The sequence below is a fragment of the Notamacropus eugenii genome, chromosome 1, assembly GCF_028372415.1.
Source record: "Notamacropus eugenii isolate mMacEug1 chromosome 1, mMacEug1.pri_v2, whole genome shotgun sequence".
Classification (NCBI taxonomy): domain Eukaryota; kingdom Metazoa; phylum Chordata; class Mammalia; order Diprotodontia; family Macropodidae; genus Notamacropus; species Notamacropus eugenii.
In genome coordinates this window covers 527,312,947-527,334,560 of record NC_092872.1, presented here as the reverse complement: position 1 = coordinate 527,334,560, position 21,614 = coordinate 527,312,947, and the positions used below count along the sequence as shown (strand labels likewise).

The 21,614-nt window shown below is 35.8% G+C and overlaps 1 protein-coding gene across 1 annotated transcript in view; it reads right to left on the bottom strand.

The window, feature by feature from the left end:
• Positions 1 to 21,614, bottom strand: part of SELENOI (selenoprotein I) — a 50,007-nt gene that overhangs the window by 16,407 nt on the left and 11,986 nt on the right. Inside the window, exons 2-7 of the mRNA XM_072633943.1 lie at positions 12,119 to 12,187; positions 10,035 to 10,143; positions 8,142 to 8,216; positions 6,474 to 6,736; positions 5,577 to 5,685; positions 1,424 to 1,472 (exon numbers count right to left, since the gene is read on the bottom strand). Coding sequence (XP_072490044.1) covers positions 1,424 to 1,472; positions 5,577 to 5,685; positions 6,474 to 6,736; positions 8,142 to 8,216; positions 10,035 to 10,143; positions 12,119 to 12,187 — 674 coding nt within the window. The remainder of the gene's footprint in view (positions 1 to 1,423; positions 1,473 to 5,576; positions 5,686 to 6,473; positions 6,737 to 8,141; positions 8,217 to 10,034; positions 10,144 to 12,118; positions 12,188 to 21,614) is intronic.

Genomic DNA, 21,614 nt, shown 5'->3' with positions numbered 1-21,614 from the left:
TCTCCCTTTTCCCTTCCTAACCTGATTATCACCCTCCCACCTGCAAACTGAATCACAGGATTTAAGAGCTGGATGATATCAGCTAGTCCAACCTTCTTTATCTTACAGATAAGGACACCCAAAGCCCAGAGAGATTAAATGACTTGCCCATGGTCACAAAAATAGTGAGCATCAGAGAAGGATCAGATCATATTTCAAATCCACACATCTCTCTCCTTTCTTTACAGAAAAAAAGCTCTAAACTATGGAACTGGAAAGCAGAATGAAGAACATTTTCTCCGTGTTTTGTTTTGTTTGAGTTTTTCTCATAGTTTCTCCCATTCATTTAAATTCTTCCATGCAACATGACTAATGAGAAAATGTATTTAATAAGAATGTATGTGTAGTACCCGTATAAGATTGCATGCCGTCTTGGAAGGGAGGGGGACAGGGAAGGGGAGAAAATCTAAGACTTATGGAAGTGATTATAGAAAAGTGAAAACGAATAAATTTTAAAAAAAAAGAATTAAAAAAAAAAAAGAAGCTCTGTTGGAGTAGCCCAAGTGTAGAAGTCTTTCATCTTCAATCCATTATGGTAATACAGCAGTCACCTAACCTCTCAGAGGCCCAAATAACACCTTTTGGTGTAGGTGTGCCCAAAGTTGCCAAGAAAAATCAAAACAGGTCACAGCAATGCTGTAAATGATTCTTCTTTAAAGTTTTAGTTGATCAAAGACTCATAATGAGAATACCAACAAATAAAAAAAATTTTGGATAAAAGACAAGAGAACTAGAGAAGCTCAACATAAATTCTAGAAAAAGCACACAACCTCTCTAGGCCTCAGTGACATTCTCTATCTATTAAGTGTTACAGATGGACTAAATGATCTTCTAAGGTCCATTCCAGTTATATGATTCTATGAAATAGCTGTCAGCCTTGCCATAAGCCTCTTAAAAAGCACTAGGGCAAGATTTATAAAAAGTCAAGAGGAAATCATGTCCTCTTTCTTTTTCCCCAGGATATTTTTGGAGCTTTAATCAAAACATAGTTCTCATATGCTTTTCAAAATGGTTATAAGTCCCATGAAGAAAAAAAAATTTTTTTAACTAAATCTGTAATTTAATCGTTATAAGGTGTTCTTGGTAAGGTACTTATTTTACCAATGCAGAACAGCACCTTCTCTACACCTTCTAGTCTTGTACTATTCTCCTTCTCCAAGAGAGTTGACTGGGCCTCTGAGAGGTTAAGTGACTAGTTCTGGGGTACATAGCAAGTAGTTATCAGAAACAGGATTGGAATATAGGTCTTCCTGACTTTCTATTTATGTCAAGTTTCCTCTTCTCAAAGAAAAGGATAATAAACATGAATTTATTTAAGTAGATCTATACGAATAATCTTAAAATTCCTTTCCCCTCAATTTAAATATATTTTTTTTAAACTTACTTGAAAAAGTTATATAAACTCATTGGCAGAGTCACACATGCTGCACATCCTAAAAGGGAAAGATATTTTAAATTATAAATTTTCATTCAAGTCTAACAATGTAAACAAGTTTTATATCATTAATTTCAAATAAAAAAATCTTTTTACTTTACTATTATGTACAAAGCACTAAGTCAGGCACTGAGAGAGGTACAAAGTTAAGCAGAACATGATTCCTGCTTACAATTCACTTACTTCAAGAAGCTCTGATTTCATTTGTGTGAGTACTCGTTCCACTGACAAAAGCTGCAACTGCCTCTGGGCCTTAGTAAATTGTTTCATGAACTACTATGGCCAAAATAAATGCATTACTCAGTGGCTAACCTCTAAACTTGACTAGGCTAGCTCCTACACAGACATCATTCCTTCACCCAGCCCTTATTCAAAACCTTTCCACCTTGGTAGACCTGTGAGTCTGTATTCATCAACCATCATTTTCAAAAACCCAGAGTCCTATCTATGACATGAAGAGGAAAACACTTCTGAACAACAGTTTGGATATGAGGAAAAAGAAAACAGTTTTCTAAATAACATTCTTCTCTACTTACTAACGTACCTAGGTGTCACTTGTCTTAAAAAAATTTCCCTCAACCTCTTCTACTCTACCATCCCTTCTAGCTCTACTCCAATTTCTCTCCTTTCTTCACTGTCAAACCTTATAAAGGGAATCTACACACTTATCTCCAATACTTCCTCAAATATTCCCAGCCTTATTTGTAATATCAAACTTAAGTTAGCAAGATGCACCACTCAAATGATAAGGTGGTATGTTAGGGCCTGTCGCCCATCAGGGCACAGTCTGCCCTCAACCACCACTATTTGTCAATGTGCCTGTCTTTGAACAAATATTCTTCCCTACTCCTCATACTCTTCTTCTTACCACCCTCACCACAAATTGGTGGCAAAAGTACATATGAAAGGCCAAAAAGCCAGGAAGATGAGGAGTGATGAGAGATAGAACTTGGCCACTCTGTGGGATGATGTCTTACTCCCACATCTTTTATGGTCCCGCAGTGCTAGATATTCACTAAGTGCTTTAAAAATTATTGTTGGATTGACAATTTATAGAGAGCCACTGACTGCTTAGCCCACAATTTCCCTTTACCTTTTTCATGATCTGTAACAAAGTGAAAACATTAGCAATGTTATAAAAAAATGCTACATTGTCTGATATAGAATGTAAGTAGAAGTGACTGCATTTTTAATGCCAGGGTAAGGGACCAAAAAATCTTAATAAACAAAGCACCAAAACAAAAAGAATCCAAAACCAACACCATAAGATCACAGGCTCATAGATTTAGAGCTGGAAGGGACTTCCTTTAGAAATCATCTAGTCCTACTCCCTCATTCTACAGATGAAAAAACTGAGTTCCAGGACAGCTGAGTGACATGTGTATGATGACAGAGCTACAAGGAAGCAGAGCAAACTCGGTCCTGTGACTTCAGATCTTGAATTCTTTACATTAGCCTGTGTTCCTCTTCCAAACCTTTTATCTTGGAAGTCAGAAATTTCATCAGCTCATGATGAAAAATGCTACTTACTTTCTAAAAATCATGTAGATACAAATCTTTATCATTATGAACACGCCTTATGTTCCCTGAAAAGTGCTGGCATTTACCAATACATTTCAAGGAATGTTACTAGACAAACCAAATGTTACTACCAATTTCAGTTCTGTGGTAAAATGGCTTTTTCTCTACTAAAAATCAATAACTCAGAAAAATATCAATTGAAAAAAAAACCAGTTGAAAGTAAAAAGCAACCTAAATTAGTTTTTAAAGTAAAAATATGTAATTCCATTAATCTGCTTTAATAATTAAAGAGGTTTTAATTGTCATTAAAATAAAATAGGCAACATAAAACCATTCAACAGATAGCAAAAAAAAAAATATGGTCTTCTAAAAAGGAGCAGAGAAGAGAAGATAAGGAAAAAACTGAAGACATACAGAATATACTAAAATATATCTCAAAGAGCACTGCTAGAAAGATGCCCATCTTATGGCTCTTAAATGTCTAAAGACATTAAAAATACTTTTGCAACTTCACCAATATAAACATAATGGTCCTGTCATTTCATGGAGATTCTCTCAAGGGTCTAAGAAACATGTCAAAATTCTCAATGATAATGTAGTCTAGAAGCACAGAAACAAGAACCATGATATGGTGAGATACCAGTGTGTATCACTGGTGTGATCACAATAGTAACAAAACATCGCCAGATGCGTTTCAAAATGGGACCACAAATAAGTAATTTAAATTGCAATGTATAGAAGAATGAATGGAACTCAACTAATAGAAATTTTATCAAAAAGACACATGGCATCTAAAGATGTTATTACCTGAGTGCATTGTAATTATAATTTCTGAACTAAAATTTGGAACACATGGTCTGCAATGGATTCTATTTTTGCTTATTTATAAATGCAGTATGGTATTCATAGGCTTTATGACTAGAAATATCATAACCAATTTTTACTTTTACTGTACAACCCACATCAAACATACACAAATGGACAAACGTAATACAGTCTAGCATGTGCACGTTTTTAGGACACTCATAAAGTTTTTTTACGTGAGTGAATCTCAATGCAGTGATTTATATTTTGACTATAATATTTATTTAACCTGATTCATTCAGCTACTATTTGCCAAAATGTTGTATTTTTAAAACATTTTGATGGTTTATAAGCATGACTAGACAGAATAATTGAAATTCCATATTCATATATATCTCCTTTCCATTCACATATAAGCACTACCCATACTTGGAAAAAAGCTTCACTCTTCATACATTTAATTATAAAATAGGCAGATGTACCCTTCAGTACAAATTGATACTCTAAACTGCTATCAATAGAGAATAGGTGTATAAGAGTGGATGACAGAGAGGTAGAGGGAGGTAAGCCAAAAAAGAGAGGCAAAAGGTTGATGAACAGCCCCACAGAACCAGAGGCAGTCTTCACTATGGAAAAATAAGAACTAGAATTTGCCATTCTCATCCTAACCAACATCTTATTTCTCTCCACTAATCCTTAAGCCACTTCTTTCTATAATTAAGCCACTGAGGAAGAGGGTCTAGTCCCTAAATCATGTGGTGTACAAATGGCTAGCTATTCAGGAATGTGTTGGTTAAGAGTGAGGGCAGGGGCTTAAAACTAACTCAGAAAGGTAAGGTAACTACAGACCTCTCCTTGGATGGTACCTAATGCAGCTAATATTCTGAAATGTGGCTCACAGGGTAAAAAGGTCCTTATATTGTTATCTTTAAAATTTAATACATCTCTCCAATAAGACGAACTGCTTAACTCACACTGATTGAGATCATGGGAAAAAGTGGCAAAAAGTTGGAATGTCATCCAGTTAAGATTATCTAGTCACCACAAGCACCCAAAAATGTTCTGTCAAAGAGTAGATTATGGAAATAGTCATATGTTTTCAGGGTGGGCAGCACTATGGTACAAAAAAACTTTTTTTCTCAAAATGTGTTTTGGTTATTTTGGAGCAAAGAACCAAGAAAATACTCAAAACACATGTCTTTCTGCCTCTTAAGTTTTCAAAGTGCAGTTTTAGGTAGCACAAAAAGCAATCAAGATTCAGGAGGGTAGAGAAAAAAGAAAAAAAATCTGGGTGGGGTACTTAAGAAGAAAGGAACAGGCAGCTGAATTTTGGAAGAAATATACAATAAAAATCTCTAAAATATCTTTAGAGTTAATGGTGCAAGTAAGTGTGGCTTTAAAATTCAATACCAGGACAAATCTGGCCTCCAACTAAATCCTCTTTCAGCAATAAAAACTGGGGTAAAAAAAATAGATTAACTACTTTCAAACTAATCTAGTCTAAGTCCAGGATTTAAATTAATCTGTTTTTGTACTTGAAATACAAAGATTCTGTTGCTTTTGTGTTGGTGGTGGTGGTTGTTTTAAATAATAAGACTAAGATTCTGTGAAAACTGTCCAAATCTGTATGATACATTTTACTGAGACATTTTGCTAACTTTTATCTTTAATAACAGCAGCTGTAATCATAAGGGAATTTGGGGATGTATAATAAAAAACATGGGCTTTTAACAAAAGAGGTGGTGGTTAAGATAGGCTTTAACATGGAGCTTCTTACCAATAATCATTGCAGTGAATAGGTCTCTATATAAGAAATTAAACAGGAAAGGTTCATACCAGGCCTCAACTCCCACAACTGCAGTCACTATGTAGACAACAGAAATGGTCTGAAAGGAAAATGCACACAAAAGCATAGAGAGAAATTAACAGCTTGAAAGTTTGCAAGTCAAGTTTCTTTTCTGTATTATAAATCTAATTAAAAAGCTTTATTAAAATAAAAGTTGGACTATCAATCTTAAAAAGTTTCAAGGTGTTTTTTCTTAAAGCCATTTTTAACTCAAATATAGTATACATGAAGCTTTTCATCTCCATATAATTCAACAACAGACAGCTATCTACAAAATCTCTATAATATCTCTACATATATGATGACATTATAAGACGATGATTTCTATTCCCAACTAATTATCCCCAAAATATACTCCTACTTCTTGATTGGAGTTTTAGGTGGGAACAGGTAGAGAAATAGATCAAAAAGCTGGAATTCAAAAGGCAAAGGGAATTCAAAGCAAGCTTACAGTAAGAAAAGTTTGGAATAAAGCTTCCTGCTCAGTGAAAGGGTCAGGGACAGAGTAAAAAGGACAGCACAGATACATTTGTACCAATTCAGGCAAAAATAACTTGAACCACATCATTCACATAGTAAAAGGAATGACAAGGCTTTAAAAATGTTTAGCAGCAAATATGGTAATATGCTTTGCATGACTGAACATGTACAACCTGTATCAAATTGCTTAGGGGGTGAGGGGGAGAGAGAAAATTTGGAACTCAAAATTCTCTTAAAATTAATGTTAAAAACTGTCTTCACATGTAACTAGGGTAGAGGAATAAAATATTATTTTTTTTAAATGTTTAGCTGCAAAATGAAAGAAACTAAGGCAAAACATCAACTTACCACCTGGCTAATGTCATATCCCCATGGCAAGAAGAGAATTCCTGTATTATACTTCTCCCAGTGGGACAGGATGAAAGAAAACAAGACTACCCATAAGAGGAAATATAAAACAATAACGCTGACACCCGTTGTTCCCCGTCCAAAGATGGAATATACAGTCACTACAAAGTAAACACATGCCCAACTATCTAGTCCGTGATCAAATAACTCTCCTAAAGGGGTGCTAGAGTTGGTTCTACGAGCTTGTTTTCCATCAACACCATCTGGAACAGAAACAGAAATAAATCAAAATTTTCATAAGCACACAGAAAGCTTTTATTATGAGTCACTAAAAAAAATCAGACACGTTACTAAGAGGTAATAATTTAGAGTATATTTCCATCTAGGATAAAACTCTTACCATTAATGTTTAGGATTAAAACATTTATTAACTCAAATATGAAATCTGTCACCTATGGTTAAAAAGCTTAATCCACAATTAAACAAACATATTAGCAACTAAATCTGAAGAAAATAGCAATCTTCCACAAAGAACATCGCCTAGTACTCAGACACCACCATCTTAACCAGTTATTTTCACAAAGATATTGGGTACATATGAACTAAAATGTAGAATCTATTATTTAAGACCTCCATGAATATGTGAAAACCAAGAACTTATCTTAAGGCTTCCAGTTTTATTACTTCAAGTTCATACTGTCCCTAGGCTGTTACCTTCCTGTTGCTCCTCATACATGACACATATCCCCCCACCAGAGGCTTTGTACAAGTTAGCTCCCATGCCTAGAACCTGCTCTCTCCTTGCCTCCTTGTCTCAAAGTCCCTAATTTCTTTCAGGGTTCAGCACAAGCTTCATCTTCTCTACATGAGGACTTTTCCTCCAAAATCACCTTTGAATACATATACACCCCCACGTCATAAGTTTCTTGAGTCCAGGGACTGTTTTACTTTTGTCTTTTGATCCCTACTGGATGGCACACAGAAGGCACTTAACAAATGCCTACCAGAGTTTTACCTTTAATAAAGAAAAACAATTTCCCATTAGCCTGTCAAATGACTAGTCCTAAAAGCAGAACTTTGAAGTTCTATATTAAAACTTTGCCTTCACATTTTTTAATTTGTAAATGCATGTTCTTACAATATTAAAAAGGCATTTTATTCTCTTATATCAAATCTTTCCTTGGCAATCCTTTTCTCTGTTTACTGTTTTAGCAATCTATTTTCAGCCCAACCCATATCCAAATTACTACAAATATAGAACTAGTGAATAGGTATTAACAAAGTTTTCTATACTTTCTTGCTAGATACAATGGTTATTAACAGATAGACAGACATCTCAAGAGGCATCATGATTCCTTTAGAAACAGTGAGCACTCACTAAATAAGCATTAAATAAATGTCATTTCTGCTAGGAGTCAGAGCCACAGATTTTTCTTCCTTATTCTTCAATGGTTTAAGTTCTGGTTGGTAATAAATTATTTGGACAAGATCTGGGGCCCTATTTATTACTAACATTAAAATACTAGAGCCTGGGCACAGGAAAAGATGAATTAAGTGTAATTAATAAGGTGGGAGAGTTAATTCACTAAAAGAAAAAATGTGACCTCCCTTAATGAAAGAGAATAATTGTTTTATCCCTGATTAGACTACAGAGACCCACAATCTTACCTAAAGTGTAAGCAACAAAGTTAAGGATGCCCACTACAGTCCAAACCCAGCCAGGTACATGCTTCTGTCCTGGTGCTGAAAAGCAAAAGACATGCTCTTTAAGACATAACAACTCTTCCATAACAAACATTTTCAATAAGACTTGCTTCCATTAGTGAATTAAAGTAAAAATAATGTCAAGATCATATAATTAACATCTATCTACTGCAATGCCACAATGATCCAATGAAGTAAATACTAAAATAATTGTGTTTAGAACTTCCTGAGGTACTGAAAGGTTAAAAGTAACCTGCCCAGGCAATGTGTCAAAGATACAAATTGAATCCAGGGCTTACGGACTCTGAGGCCAGTTCTCTATTCACCATGTCAAACTGCATTCATTATCCAAAACCACCAGTTCCATTTTGCCCTAAAAACTACTTATCTTGGAATGAAAAAAGATCTAATGTGCACTTGGAATGTAAAGAATGTCTAACGCTCTTCTAAAGCCATCATGTTTGGGAACAGGGCTTTATTGCTTATATGAAAACAGCAAATGTTTATTGACCATCCTCTTTCCAATCACAGTACTTTATTAATATAATAAACCCAAAATATTTTCACTATAAATATAAGTGGACCTTCCCAAATTAAGGCAAATGGAAATGTTTTGGCTTCACTTTTTTCTTTTTCTTTTTTCTAGTGGAATAGAAAGAGCACTGGACTTAGTTGTAGTCCCACATCTCTCACTAGTTATGTTACTTGTGGAAGGTAAATTAAATTTTATAGGTCTTAATTTCCCCATTTATAAAAGAAAAGCATTGTGGAAGAACAGAAAAGGAGGTATATCTCCCTACTCTTCACAAAAAAGCAGAGTGTTACAACTGCTATCATACTCAGTCACTATTCCCCATTTTTGCATAGCTGGTTTTTGATACAAGAAGATTCAATGCTTGGGGGGAAGGCATGGAAATTTCCCAAAATGGCTGTAATATAAACACAAAAGATACTAATTTTAAAAAAAATTTAAATAGTATGGAGTACCTGATGCTTACATTTGTATAGAAATTTCAACTTTTGAAGTACATACATCATCACATTTCATCTTCACAATTACTTTGAGTTAGCCAAGACTAGTATTATTTTTTCCAATTTACAAATGTACAAACAGTGTCATAAAGGGTTAATGACTTGCCCCAGGTCACAGAATAATAAACTAGATTCTGATTCCTAGTCCAGCAATCATTCCACTATGCCATGATGCCTCTCTAATGGTCCTTCTAGCTTTGAGATTCTATGAAATATAAAAAAGCTAAATCCCTTCTTAAACATAAATAGCAATAAATTATATGGGGCATGGTTTAGGAATAATCAATCCTAGTTACTAAAATATCCTGGTTCCTAGAAAGATAGCTATGGATTATCAAGTTTCAAAAATACATTCAACAATAAAACTATATTGAATAGATTTTAATCTTTTTTTTCCTTCAGGTAATGTGTTGGGATATTACAGTAGTACCTCAAGGTCATATTAGTGATATTAATTACTCTATTACATATTGCAAAAGTGATTACTGACCGAGTTCCAGACATTAACTGAGAATTTTAAAGGTCCTTATTTGTCTTGAATCTCTACTATTCAGTTAAACTGTCTAAAATTATTTTGTGACCACTGATTATTGACATCCTAATGAATATTTATTACAAAATAATTATCTCATAATACCATATAATATCTGCATTAAGTTCTGACACATAATTTATCATCAAATAAAAGGCTACATCTTAAATAGAATCAGAAAATAAGCACATTTGTGGAAATTTGAGGGTGTAAATGGTTTTTTTGGTGGGAATTCTTACTAGTTTCTTTTTTAAAGACAGGTAACTTAAATTTAGACTCCATGACAGTCTTACCTGATGCAAAAAAGTCAGGATCAAAGTAGGCCATAAGTAAGAAATTGAATATAAGCAACAGAAAGCCTGATAGGGTTATCAAATTTGGAGCCAGCCACGTAGGGAAAATCTATTTTAATTAAAAAAAAATAAGTCAGAATAAAAAGTTGTGCAGTGTATATGTAGCATATGCTAATTTAAGATAATTAACACTAATTTAAAAGATAATTTAGAAATTTTCTTCAATTTACATGAACTGTCTATGCTTTAATACAATTAGAATTTTAATATTAGTATTTCAATCTTAATTTTCTATCACTCTTCTCAATATGCTTTCACTCATTGAGTAAATCAAAAATGATTATAACTACAAAAAGATATGGTTAAGAGGTGGGGTATAAGAAAGGGAGAAAAAAGTATTCTCATTTTACATTTATGTAAAACTTTCCATTGGGCTCAAGATACTTTGGTAAATATGATCACTGTTCCAATGAATATCTACAGAGAAAGGTAGAATATTTTCCCTCTCAATGGAAGAAACATTTACAAGTTCTATAATGAAGCACAAAAATATATCCCACGATTGTGAAAAGTATATTTGCTTTCTTAATAGTATATGAAATTTCTCTGTTGAAAAATATGGAAATATAACCTTACAGGTCACCCCACAAACACAAATTGCAAGAAAATTATGTAACAAAGCACAATTTCAAAGGACTATGGCTTATAGCAAAATTAACTGCTGTGCATCAATTAGAGATGGGATATTTATCTTCAAGCAAATGTTGCAGAGAAATTCTGAAATGAACAGGCAAAGAACCAACTCTTAATATCATGTAGGCATAAGGCAGGATAGAACTGCTTGTTTGTACATCTACACACAAGCTACTATTTTCAGCCATATTTTCATTCTAAAATTGGGATAAGAGTAGCAGTGGGTGTATAGATTATGTGAATATCTGGATCCTCAGAGTGGTGAGACATCTAAAGACCTTAAAGGTAGGGAGAAAGGACTTTAAAGGAAGAAATACTAATGTTACTTATAAGGAGAAAACTAAAATGGTAGAAATGAAAGCCAAAGTGATTTGTAAAATAACTGAAAAACAGAGTCAAGTAAACATGAATGACACAGTGTTCTCAGCTCCCATTTCCCAGCACTGGTTGCATTCATACCCCATGAACCACTAGTCATATTTGAGGAGCCACAATACTCATTGCTCCCCAATGCCACTTCAGACTAGTTTGGCAAATGACGCTAGTCCTTGAAAATGAGCATTAAAATTATTATCCAAATTTTATCATTGATAACCTTTCTTTAATATTCAGGAATAAATATACAGATGAGTTGTCAGAAAGCCTTTAAATTTTTTACAGCATGATCCTCATCATCCTATTTTTGAAAGTAAAAAAAAAAAAAGAAAAAAAATCTAATAACCTACGCCCCCTTTGGCATTTGTCTGATAGTCACTGTCATCAATGAAATGGTGCAGTCTTTTTCCAGCATTATGGTAATTCTTAAAAAAGCTGGTTATGAGAGAATTTTTGTGGTAAAGTAATTTTTCAGCCATGTCCAACTCATTGTGACCCCATTTGGGATTTTCTTGGCAAAGATATTGGATTGGTTTGCCACTTCCTTCTCTAGCTCATTTTACAGATGAGGAAAGTGAGACAAACAGGGTTAAGTGACTTGCATAGGGTCACAAAGCTAAGTGTCGATGGTTGGATCTAAGCTCAGGCCTTCCTGATTCCAGGTCTGGCACTCTACCAACTGCTAATAGAAAAGAACACAGTAAGTTAAATCAAGATGTGAAGATCAACTCAATCCAGTCCACTCTAAAGCTGTCAATAAACTCAGAGCTTTGTAATCTGTTTCCAGGACCCTTAGGGATCTCAATACTAAGTTTAAAAAATGTGTGACTAAATGTTAAAGCTCATTATCAACTTAATAAGCAAAACAAAAGCAGCTAAGATACAGAAATACATACATTTTCTATCATCTTACAAGTAAGTAAATTTTTAAATCTCCCAAATATCATCTCTATTGCTGGAACAGAAATAGCCTAGTAAAAGCTACAGCACAGATTAGAAACATAAGATAGTCTTACCTTTACTATAGTATTCCAAAATGGGTGCATAACATACAAAGAGAGTGGATTGGTATCCATGGCCCTGTACTGTAAGAGAAAAATGATTAAAACTTTCAGAAGTTTATCCCTCTGCCTATTCTGAATGTTGGGTTGAATATTATTCAATTCTAATGTCACCCCAAAATTGAATAGCACTTTGTAAATAAAAAGGGCAAAAGAATGGCTTTATATTGATTTTAAATGATTTATTATTCTTTTCTTTACCTCAAAAAGCCTGGTAGAGAAGGGCACTGAGGTTACTAACACAGAAAATGTCTAACTAAGTTAGGTCAATATGATTTGGTTCCACCAGACCTTAATCACAATTCTTGGCTTGCAACCCTCCATTTCAACCTGGGCCAGAATTGGGGGTTAAAGATTTGGGGGAGGGGAGTGTATAACAGATGGAGAAAGAGGCAGAAAACTACTCCCACTAATGTCACAAATCAAGACTCTAAACTTCCTGTACAGTCAATGAACCAGATTTCCTTTCACTTCATCCTCAAATTTATTTGTGTATATAAAAATGTATATACAATATAAAAAATTTGATGTTTATTATGTATTTAATTATGTTTTCTCACCTATTTTAAATTGAAAGTTTGAAGTGAGAGTCCATGTTAATTTTTTATACGTAACTCAATTTTTCAGTAAAATAGATCACATACACTTACAAAGTATCGTAAGTCTTTGCACCAAAAAAAATTAATATAATTAAAATTAGAAGGGAAGCAATAAACCAGGGACAAAACTTTTGCAGTAACCTTTTCTCATGATGATTTGATACACAAAACATTCAAGGAATTGATTCAAATATATAAGAATAACAACCATTCCAACAGATACAGATGGTCAATATATATATACAATGTACATCCAACAGATGGTCAAAACATATATACAGGTAGTTTTAAAAAGGAAGAAACCTCAGCTATCAATAGCTATTAGAAAAAAGGCTTAATTGAAACCACTAAGAATTAGACAAGTAAAAAATTAAAACAACTTCGTCAGACTGGCAAAGATCACAAAAAAGACAAATGGTTATTGTTGAACAGGCTGTGGGAAGATAGATACACTGGTGTGCTAATCCTGGAATTGTGAAGCAGCCCCCAGTCTAGAAAGCAGTCTGGAAATATGCCTACAAAGTCACTAATCTATGTGTTTCCTTTGACCCAGATATACAACGATTAAGCCTATATCCCAAAAGAGATCAAAGACCAAAAGGCCCATGTGTACAAAAATATAGGAGTATTTTTGGTTGTTGCAAAGAACTGGAAACTAAGGAGGTGGCCATCAATCAGAGAATGGCTGGACACACTATGGCTTATGAAGGTAACGGAATTCTTTACAGACATTTCTTACTTTACACAAGTGGACCATTCTGCAGACCTCTACATAAAGTGATTTTTTTTATGTAATCTGAATTTGCCCATGGACACAAAGAAAGAGTGGGAAGCAGGAAAGGGGCCCACACCTATGGAGGGGGCTGGCAGACAGTTCAAGGACACACAGGGGTTGGAGACAGAGAAGAACAGGAGGAAGAACATGCAGGGGCCAGGGCCTGCCACATAGGGGTTTGGGCACAACCAAAAAGAACATGCATTGGGCAGACACATAGAGGCTGGACACAGACATGGAATGGAGAGGACAGGTGACACAGAGGGACAGGGCAGGGGTGAGCATAGTATTGTACAGTAAAGTTAACATAAGTAGGGTGGGTTGAAATGCAGGTTTATTTCAGAAATTTTTATGTATAGTCAAATTTGTATAATGAAAATTTATACAAAGTGAGAAATGTCTATTGTTGTAAGAAATGTAGAAAAGAACCATTTCAGAGAAATTGGGGCCGACTTGTATATACACTTTTTATGTGTACATGTTCTACTTTACTAAGTGAGTAGAGCCAGGAGAACAATTTATATAGTGACAGCAATACTGTAAAGAAAAATAACTTTGAAAGACTTAAGAACTCTGATCGATGTAATAATCAATAACAACTCAAAACGAATAAGGAGGAAGTAAATGATCCATCTCCTGACAGATTCCAGGGGAAACAGGAGCTAGCAACAGCATCAGAGAAAAATATAGAAAGTAGAGTCGCTGACATTTTTTAAATGCACATAAAAGAAAAAAAAGACCTAAAGGAAACATAGTCAAGTAGGACAGTTTTGAAAGTAACATCTTAAATTTACTATATGCTTTTTCAGAAAGCAATCTTCATAAGATAAAAATTCATGTCTTCACATATTATCCTCTTTTTCTGTTCTATTTTGTATATGAAACTATTTCATCTTGTCAGCTGTTCCTTCGTAGATGAATCAGGAAGTTTAAATGGGTGATCTGGGAATGAAGACATGGGGAAAAAAGTGACTGAGGATTACTGTCTAATATAATGGGAAAAGACTTGAAGTCATGAAAGATTGGTTCTTTTCTGTTCCCCTCTGCCCTTTACTAACAGCATAAACTGAGGCAAATCATTAAACTTCTTAGAGTCTCAAGCTTCCTTATCTATAAAACGAAGATAAAACTTAAACTACCCAGCTCTCACAGGATTATTGCAATAAAAAGCATTTATTAACTGACCACCAAGTGCAAGCCACCATCTTAGACCTCCAAGAATACAAAGACCAAAATCACAAAAGTTCCAGGGGTGGGAAGGTGGGGGGAACAGTGTAGGGTATGAGACATAAGTACACATATAAAACTAATTTGAAGAGGAAGAGAACACTAATCCCCCTGGGAAAATCAGAAAAGTTTGGGAAGAAGCACATATGTAGGAAGATACTGGGAAGTAAGATTTTGAAGTGCACAACAAAGGGAACATCACTGAATAGGTAGTGGACAAATTTGTATTTAATGTATAGTGTACAAAGGTAATTACTATGAAATAAATCTAGACAGGTAGTCTGAAGCCAAAATGAGGAGGACTTTTAGATGCCAAGCTGACCCTTCCCAATAGATAAATGATGAAAAGACATCACGTAACAAACATTTAACAAACAGTACCACACACACTGTGCTAATCACTGGAGATATAAATACAAAGAAAAAGCCAGTCCACCTTCAAAAAGTTTACCTTCTAACAACACATAAGAGAAAGCTGAAAATGGGGAAGGGGGAGGTACTAAGATGACAGCATGGAAGTAAAATTCACAAAGTCAGAAGCAGAGTTAGCAAGGGAATAAAGGATGGCCAGCCTGAGGTCTCCCCAAAACATAGAGGCTCCAGAAAAAACTCACCAATGGGAGATTATAAGGGCCAGAGGGAGAGGGCAGTTGAACTATGGTGGCAAAGTCCAAAGAGTAAAGCATGGCTGATCTGGTCCTTCCTCAAGAATGGATATTTAGAGGAACAAAGCAATGGAGGAAGGGGGCCTCAAGGTTGGAGAGAGAAGGTAGGTGAAGCATGGTGCCAAAGTCCAGTAGCAGCTGAGGGGACCAGAAAAGGTTTGCCACAAGAGTATGTTCTTAAGGCTGAGGGGTCCAGCAAATGAGGCCAGTTGGGGGCTAAGTGGGACTCTGAAAGACAGCTAGAGGGAGCAACAGCTGATATCACCTGACAATAAGGAGAGAAAAAAGAAGGGAGTGTATATGGAGGTACCAAGTAAAGACAGCTTTTTTAAGGAGTTTATCTGAGAAGGAAAGGCAAGTCTGGTTTAAGACAACAGTCAGAGAGCAGAGAAGGATCTAGTGAGAGTTTCTGGTTTTGGTTTTGAAACGATAGGGGAGACTGGGAGACAGCAGGGAAAGAACCATTACATAACTAGAGGCTGAAAACCAAAGAACGAATGGAGATAACAGTGGAGATAATCTCTAAAAAAGAGGGGCAAGGATGACACACAGGATACAAGCAGGGGTTGGCAAACAGAAGGCTCCTCTTCATCAGAGACAGAAGTGAAGGAAATAGTGGAGAGTGAAATGAATTTTAAATTTTGATATATATGCATGTGTGTGATATTCTTTACACATTATATAAACGTGTGACATTCTTTCAACTACAACCACGCTGCCATTGAAAATTTGAGGAGTTAAGTTTAGGGAAAACAGAATTACTGTAAGGTATAAATGAGCTCTGATGGTTCATCATGAAGTTGAGGTAATCCTGAGTTCTCAAAAACTACAGCAGCAGCATGTATGCTCATTATTATTCATTTTTGGTCTAGACCTGTGGGGGGTTTTTTGATGTAAAGAACTCCATGAGAGGAAACTTCCACTACCCATGAAGATCTATAACTGTTACACAACTTATAGCTTAGTGAGTTGCCTGAGGAAATGAGTTGTTAATTGACTTACTTAAGGTCACACCTTTTTCCACCAATAAAAATGTCTCCTCCAACAAAAAAAAATTATTACTGTTACCCTCTACTGCTCAAAATGTCATCAGCTTATAACAGGCATGGGGAACCTCTCCTCCCTATCAAAGTTAGATTTTGTCCAGCGACACTGACACTGTGGCTAAGAAAATAAACATGTTATTCTGTTATTCAGAAATTCTCAGTGGCTCCCCATTGCTCTCTTCAAAGTTACTAAATGATCTCTTAATCACCAAATTCAATGGCCTTTTCTCAATTCTCATTCTCTTCTACCTCTATGAAGCCTCTGACTTGTCAATCACTCTCTCTTCCTTGAAACTCTCCTAGGTTTTTGTAACACTGCTCCCTCCTGGTTCTCTTCACAGCTGTCCGTCTGTTCCGTCTCCTTTGCTGGACCTTAATCTACTTCATATCTGCTAACTTTGTCTTGGGCCCTTTTCCTAACTTCCATATTACAAGAGAGGGTACTACCACTCCTCCCAAGTCACACAGACTCACTCACAGCCTGGCAATCATCCTCCACTCTTCACTCTCTTTCATATCTCATATCCAATCACTGGTCAAGTCATACTGATGTTACCTTCACAATATCACTTGCATACTCCCACTTCTATCTCCTCTGACACTGAGACCACCTGCAAGCAGGCTCTCACCACGTCATGGTTGAACTATCGAAACAACTACTGATTAGTCTCATTGCCTCAAGTCTCTCTCTACTCCAGTTCACCTTTCAAGAAATCCCCAATGGGGAAACTCCCCCTACTAATAGAGTTGTCTCCAGAACTGAGGTTAAGTAGGTTGCTCAGGATTACAGCCAAGATGATTCAAAGTCAATATTTAAAACTCGGGTCTTCCTGGTTCAAAGCTGGCTACCCACTACACTATACTACTTGTCACATAATATACATTTAATAAGTCTGGCTTACAGTAAGCACTTAATAAATGTTTTTTCATTCATTCATACATAGCCTAAAGATATATATATATATTATATATGTATGTATATTCTGTATATATGTCACACATATCATATGAAACATATACAGGGTATCCCCAAAATCTTAAGTCATTAAAGCCTAAAACTGCACTAAGATTTTGGGGACAGTCTGTATATATTTTACCTTCCCCCAAAGAATGTAAGCCCTTTGAGCAGGCTATAAGGTAGTTAGGGGGCATAATGAGCCGGGAATCAGGAAGACCTGAGTTCAAATCCTGCCTTAGACATTTACTAGGGACCCTGAGCAAGTACCTCACCTCTGCCTGAGCTTTCTCATGTATCTTTCCTCAAAGATAATTAACAGACCCTATCACACAAGGCTCCTGTGAGAATCAAATGAGATATCTGTAAAGTTCTTAGCACGATGCCTAACACAGAGAAAGTGCTTAATAAATTCTTGTTCCCTCCTCTCCCCCTTCTTCCTTCCTTGAGGGTAGTGATTTTTTTCATTTCTGTCTTTGTATCCCCCATGTCTAGTACAGCACCTGGTGAAAATAGTGCTTTATAAATGCTGATGGACTGAAGTCAAGGAAAGTCACCTCAGGCATACAAAATACTGTAATTCTTTGAATAGGGACAGTTTATGGGAAAAGGAGAAAGGAAAAGGAAACAAGGATCAGGTTGGGAACTCTCAAGTAAACCAAGTTTTTGGATAGAAAAATCATCTATAACATAAAACATGAGAGAGCTCCTTTGCCCAGGCTAAGCCCTATATCCAAGAGTCACTCCCTCCTATGTATACTGCCAGATTAACTGAAAAGGACAATCAAAGCCTATTCTGCTCATTCCATCATTAAACCACTGGATGTGTTCATTATATTTCAAGCTAAAAAGAAGCACTATATAAATCTAAGCCATAAACTCACTGTTACCTTGCATTCTACTAGAATTGTCTATTGGCCAACTATCCTGAAATATTATTTAATCAGATCACAAAATGTAGGAGTTGAAAGGAACCTCACTGGCCATCTAGCCCAATCTATTCAACAAAGAATATCCATTCTCTGACACACCCATGCCCAGTGGTCATACAACCTCTGCTTGAAAATCTCCAAGAAGAGGGATCCTACCATTTCTCAAGATAGTTAATCAAATAAATTTTAAATCATGATCAAGATATTAGTACTTTGAATATTTTATTATATTTTAATCCATTTATGGCACATTGTCGACTTCATTTTAGAACACTCACATACAAAAATTACAAATGAATGAAAACTAGAAGATGAACCAAGAAAGAAAAGACACCAAAAGATAAAACATCCTTTAAAAATTATTATAACTTCATGCCTATGCCCACATGCTTCAATATCACCTTTGAAAATAAGAATAAAAATCTTTTACATAAGCAAAAACATACCATTCTTCAATCTTGTAAGAGAATTTATTGTTACACAGTAAGATACATTACTTGCTATATAGTTGCATTCTCATAATGTCCTTTGTTATTTTCCCTTCTCAAATCATAGAGGAAATACTCAGTTTTTCTTCTCCAAATACTTGCGGCACTGTTGAGGGAAGTGATAAAACCCCAATTTGCAAAGACGCTGGAGCCTACAACAAGAAGAAAGCCTCAGGAGTTTTACCATTAAATGCTCAGCATTTCTGAGCATTTAACATTTGATTCTGTGCTTCAGAAATAATTGCTAATTTCAGCGTCTCCTTGAATAACAAATAACACACTTTCAATTAGTTCCTTAGTATATTCCTTCTTTGTATCAGTACTGGTAGCCTCAACTATTTTTTATGCTTACAAATATTACTCTCCAGTCCTGACTTCTTTCCAGGTTCCAGATATGAATTTACAGTAGTTCTAGATTTCAAACTCGATATATTTAAAACCAAAACTAATCTTCCCCACCAAACCTCCTCCTCTGATTTCTCTATTTTTGTTAATACCACTATCTTCCTAATCACCCAAGCTAGAAATCCCAGTAATCTTTGATTATCTCCTTACCCCTCAACATTAAATCAACCCCTAAATCCTATAGTTTCTACCTCTATAATATCTCTTTCCGAAATTTGTTGGAATTATCCCTACTCCCCATCGCTTCTGCCACTATCTTAATTCAAGGATTCATTACTGCTCAATTGGAATATTGCACTATTCTAATTGATCAGCTGCCTCCATTCTCCTCCCATACCCCCAAAACAGCCCACACATTAGTGCCAAATAAATCCTCTTACAGTTTTGATCACATCATTCCTTTGCTCAACACTCCTCAATGGCTTTTTAATTTCTACCAAAGTCTCTACTACATCTAACATCCAAGCTCTTCTATCATTTAGTCTCATTTATCTTTACTGTCTTATTATCTTCCCTTCCCCTAGTTGGCACAATGGATAGAGCACTGATCCTGAAAAGTCAGGAAGATCTGTGTGACCCTGGTAAGTCACTTAACTTCTGTCTGTCTCAGTTTCCTCAACTGTAAAATCAGAATAACAGAAATTACCTCACAGGGTTGTTGTGGATCAAGTGAGATAATATTTCTAATGCACTTAGCTCAGTGCTACAGAACATGCTTAATAATGCTTGGTCCCTTCCCTTTATTTTGTTCCTCTCCCCACTACTCTCTTTTCAAACTCTATGAACCAATCAAGCAGGCCTGCTCAATGTGGTTTTCCAACACACCAACTCTTTCCAACTTTCATTCATATTATTATTACCTCTGCCTAAAATGTCCTTCCAGTTCCAGTTTTGCTTATTCAAGTCCTATCTTCCTTCAAGGTCCAGGTGAAAGCCTTCTTTGAGTCTCTCAAAACTAATCTCTCCCTCCTGTGAAAAAGCCACAGTACCTTGTGCCTCACATAAAGTGTAACAGTTATATGTGTGTGTTATCTCTCCTACCACACTGTATGCTTCACGAGGGCAGGAAATATATTTTATTCTTCTTTGTACATCTTAAAAGCTCTAGCTTTACACATAGAATAAATGAATGAAATGGTCACTGTTCAACCTGCTCTCTGTTAGGGTATCTGAAGGATGGGCTATTTTACAAGTCAGTTTTTCATTTTCTATGGAGGGGAAGAATATAAGAAAAATCAGCTAGAGCTTTGAACCAGCATTCCCTGAGTACCTGCTATGTGAAAAGCACTATGCCAAGAATCGAAAATACAGGGGAAAAAAAAACACTGCCTTTTAAATAAGGGCATAAAATAATGGGATCATATTAGAGATTGGAAATGAGAACTTGAGCTCAAAACATCTTTTATCAAAGACCTTTATGGACTTCACCCACGGAGGGCAAAGACAGCATGAGTCAGAGAGTAAAATGTTTCTTATCAGTGCAGAGTGAATAAAATCCCTCTGCCAGCTAGGCAATGTCAGGGGCAAAGGTAGACATAGTCAAGAGACAGTACTCTCCACACAGATTTTCTCCTTCCCTTCTGACCAATTACCTCCTTATCCTTGATTCCTTCCCTAAGATGTACTTGCTCCTGGTTCAGCATTCAAAATATGCTATATGTTAATCAGAAAAGGTAATTCAAAAACAAAAATGAAACAGCCCCTGCACTCAATAAACTTCAGTTTATTGAGAGGAAACAACATGTACGTAAGTAAATACAAAAGGTAAACAATGTAACTGGAGGGATCAGGGAAAAGTCTCAAGTAGGAAATGACTCTTGAGTTGAACTATAAAAGGAACAAGGGAGTCTAGAGGCACAGATGAGGATGGAGGGCCTCCCTTTGCAAAGGTGTGAGAGACAGGGACAGCAGCACTCCACCCTTAATTAGGATACAGTGAGTGAAGGGCAGCCAAGAGCAATTAGCATGAAAAGGTGAAGTAGGGCTGGACAGTAAGAGTTTTCAAGGCCAGACAGCTTGTACTCTATTCTAAAGACAGAGCTTCCTGCACAAGGAAGCAACATAGTCACTCCATGCTTTGTAAAGAGTGCGTAGAAAGAACGCAACTAGAGGCAGGGAGATCTAGTAGTAAACCAGTGTAACAGTTCTGGTGGGATGTAATAAGATGGTGTCCATGATGGGGGAAAGAAAAAGGATCATCTGTGAGAGCTGCTGGAAAGAAAGAATCTACAAGACCAGTCAACTGCCTGAATATGGTTGTAACGAAAAGTGTAAAGATGATGTAGTCATATGAGAAAATATTCTAAATCTCTATTGATTAGAGAAATGCAAGTTAAAACAACTATGATGTACCACTTCA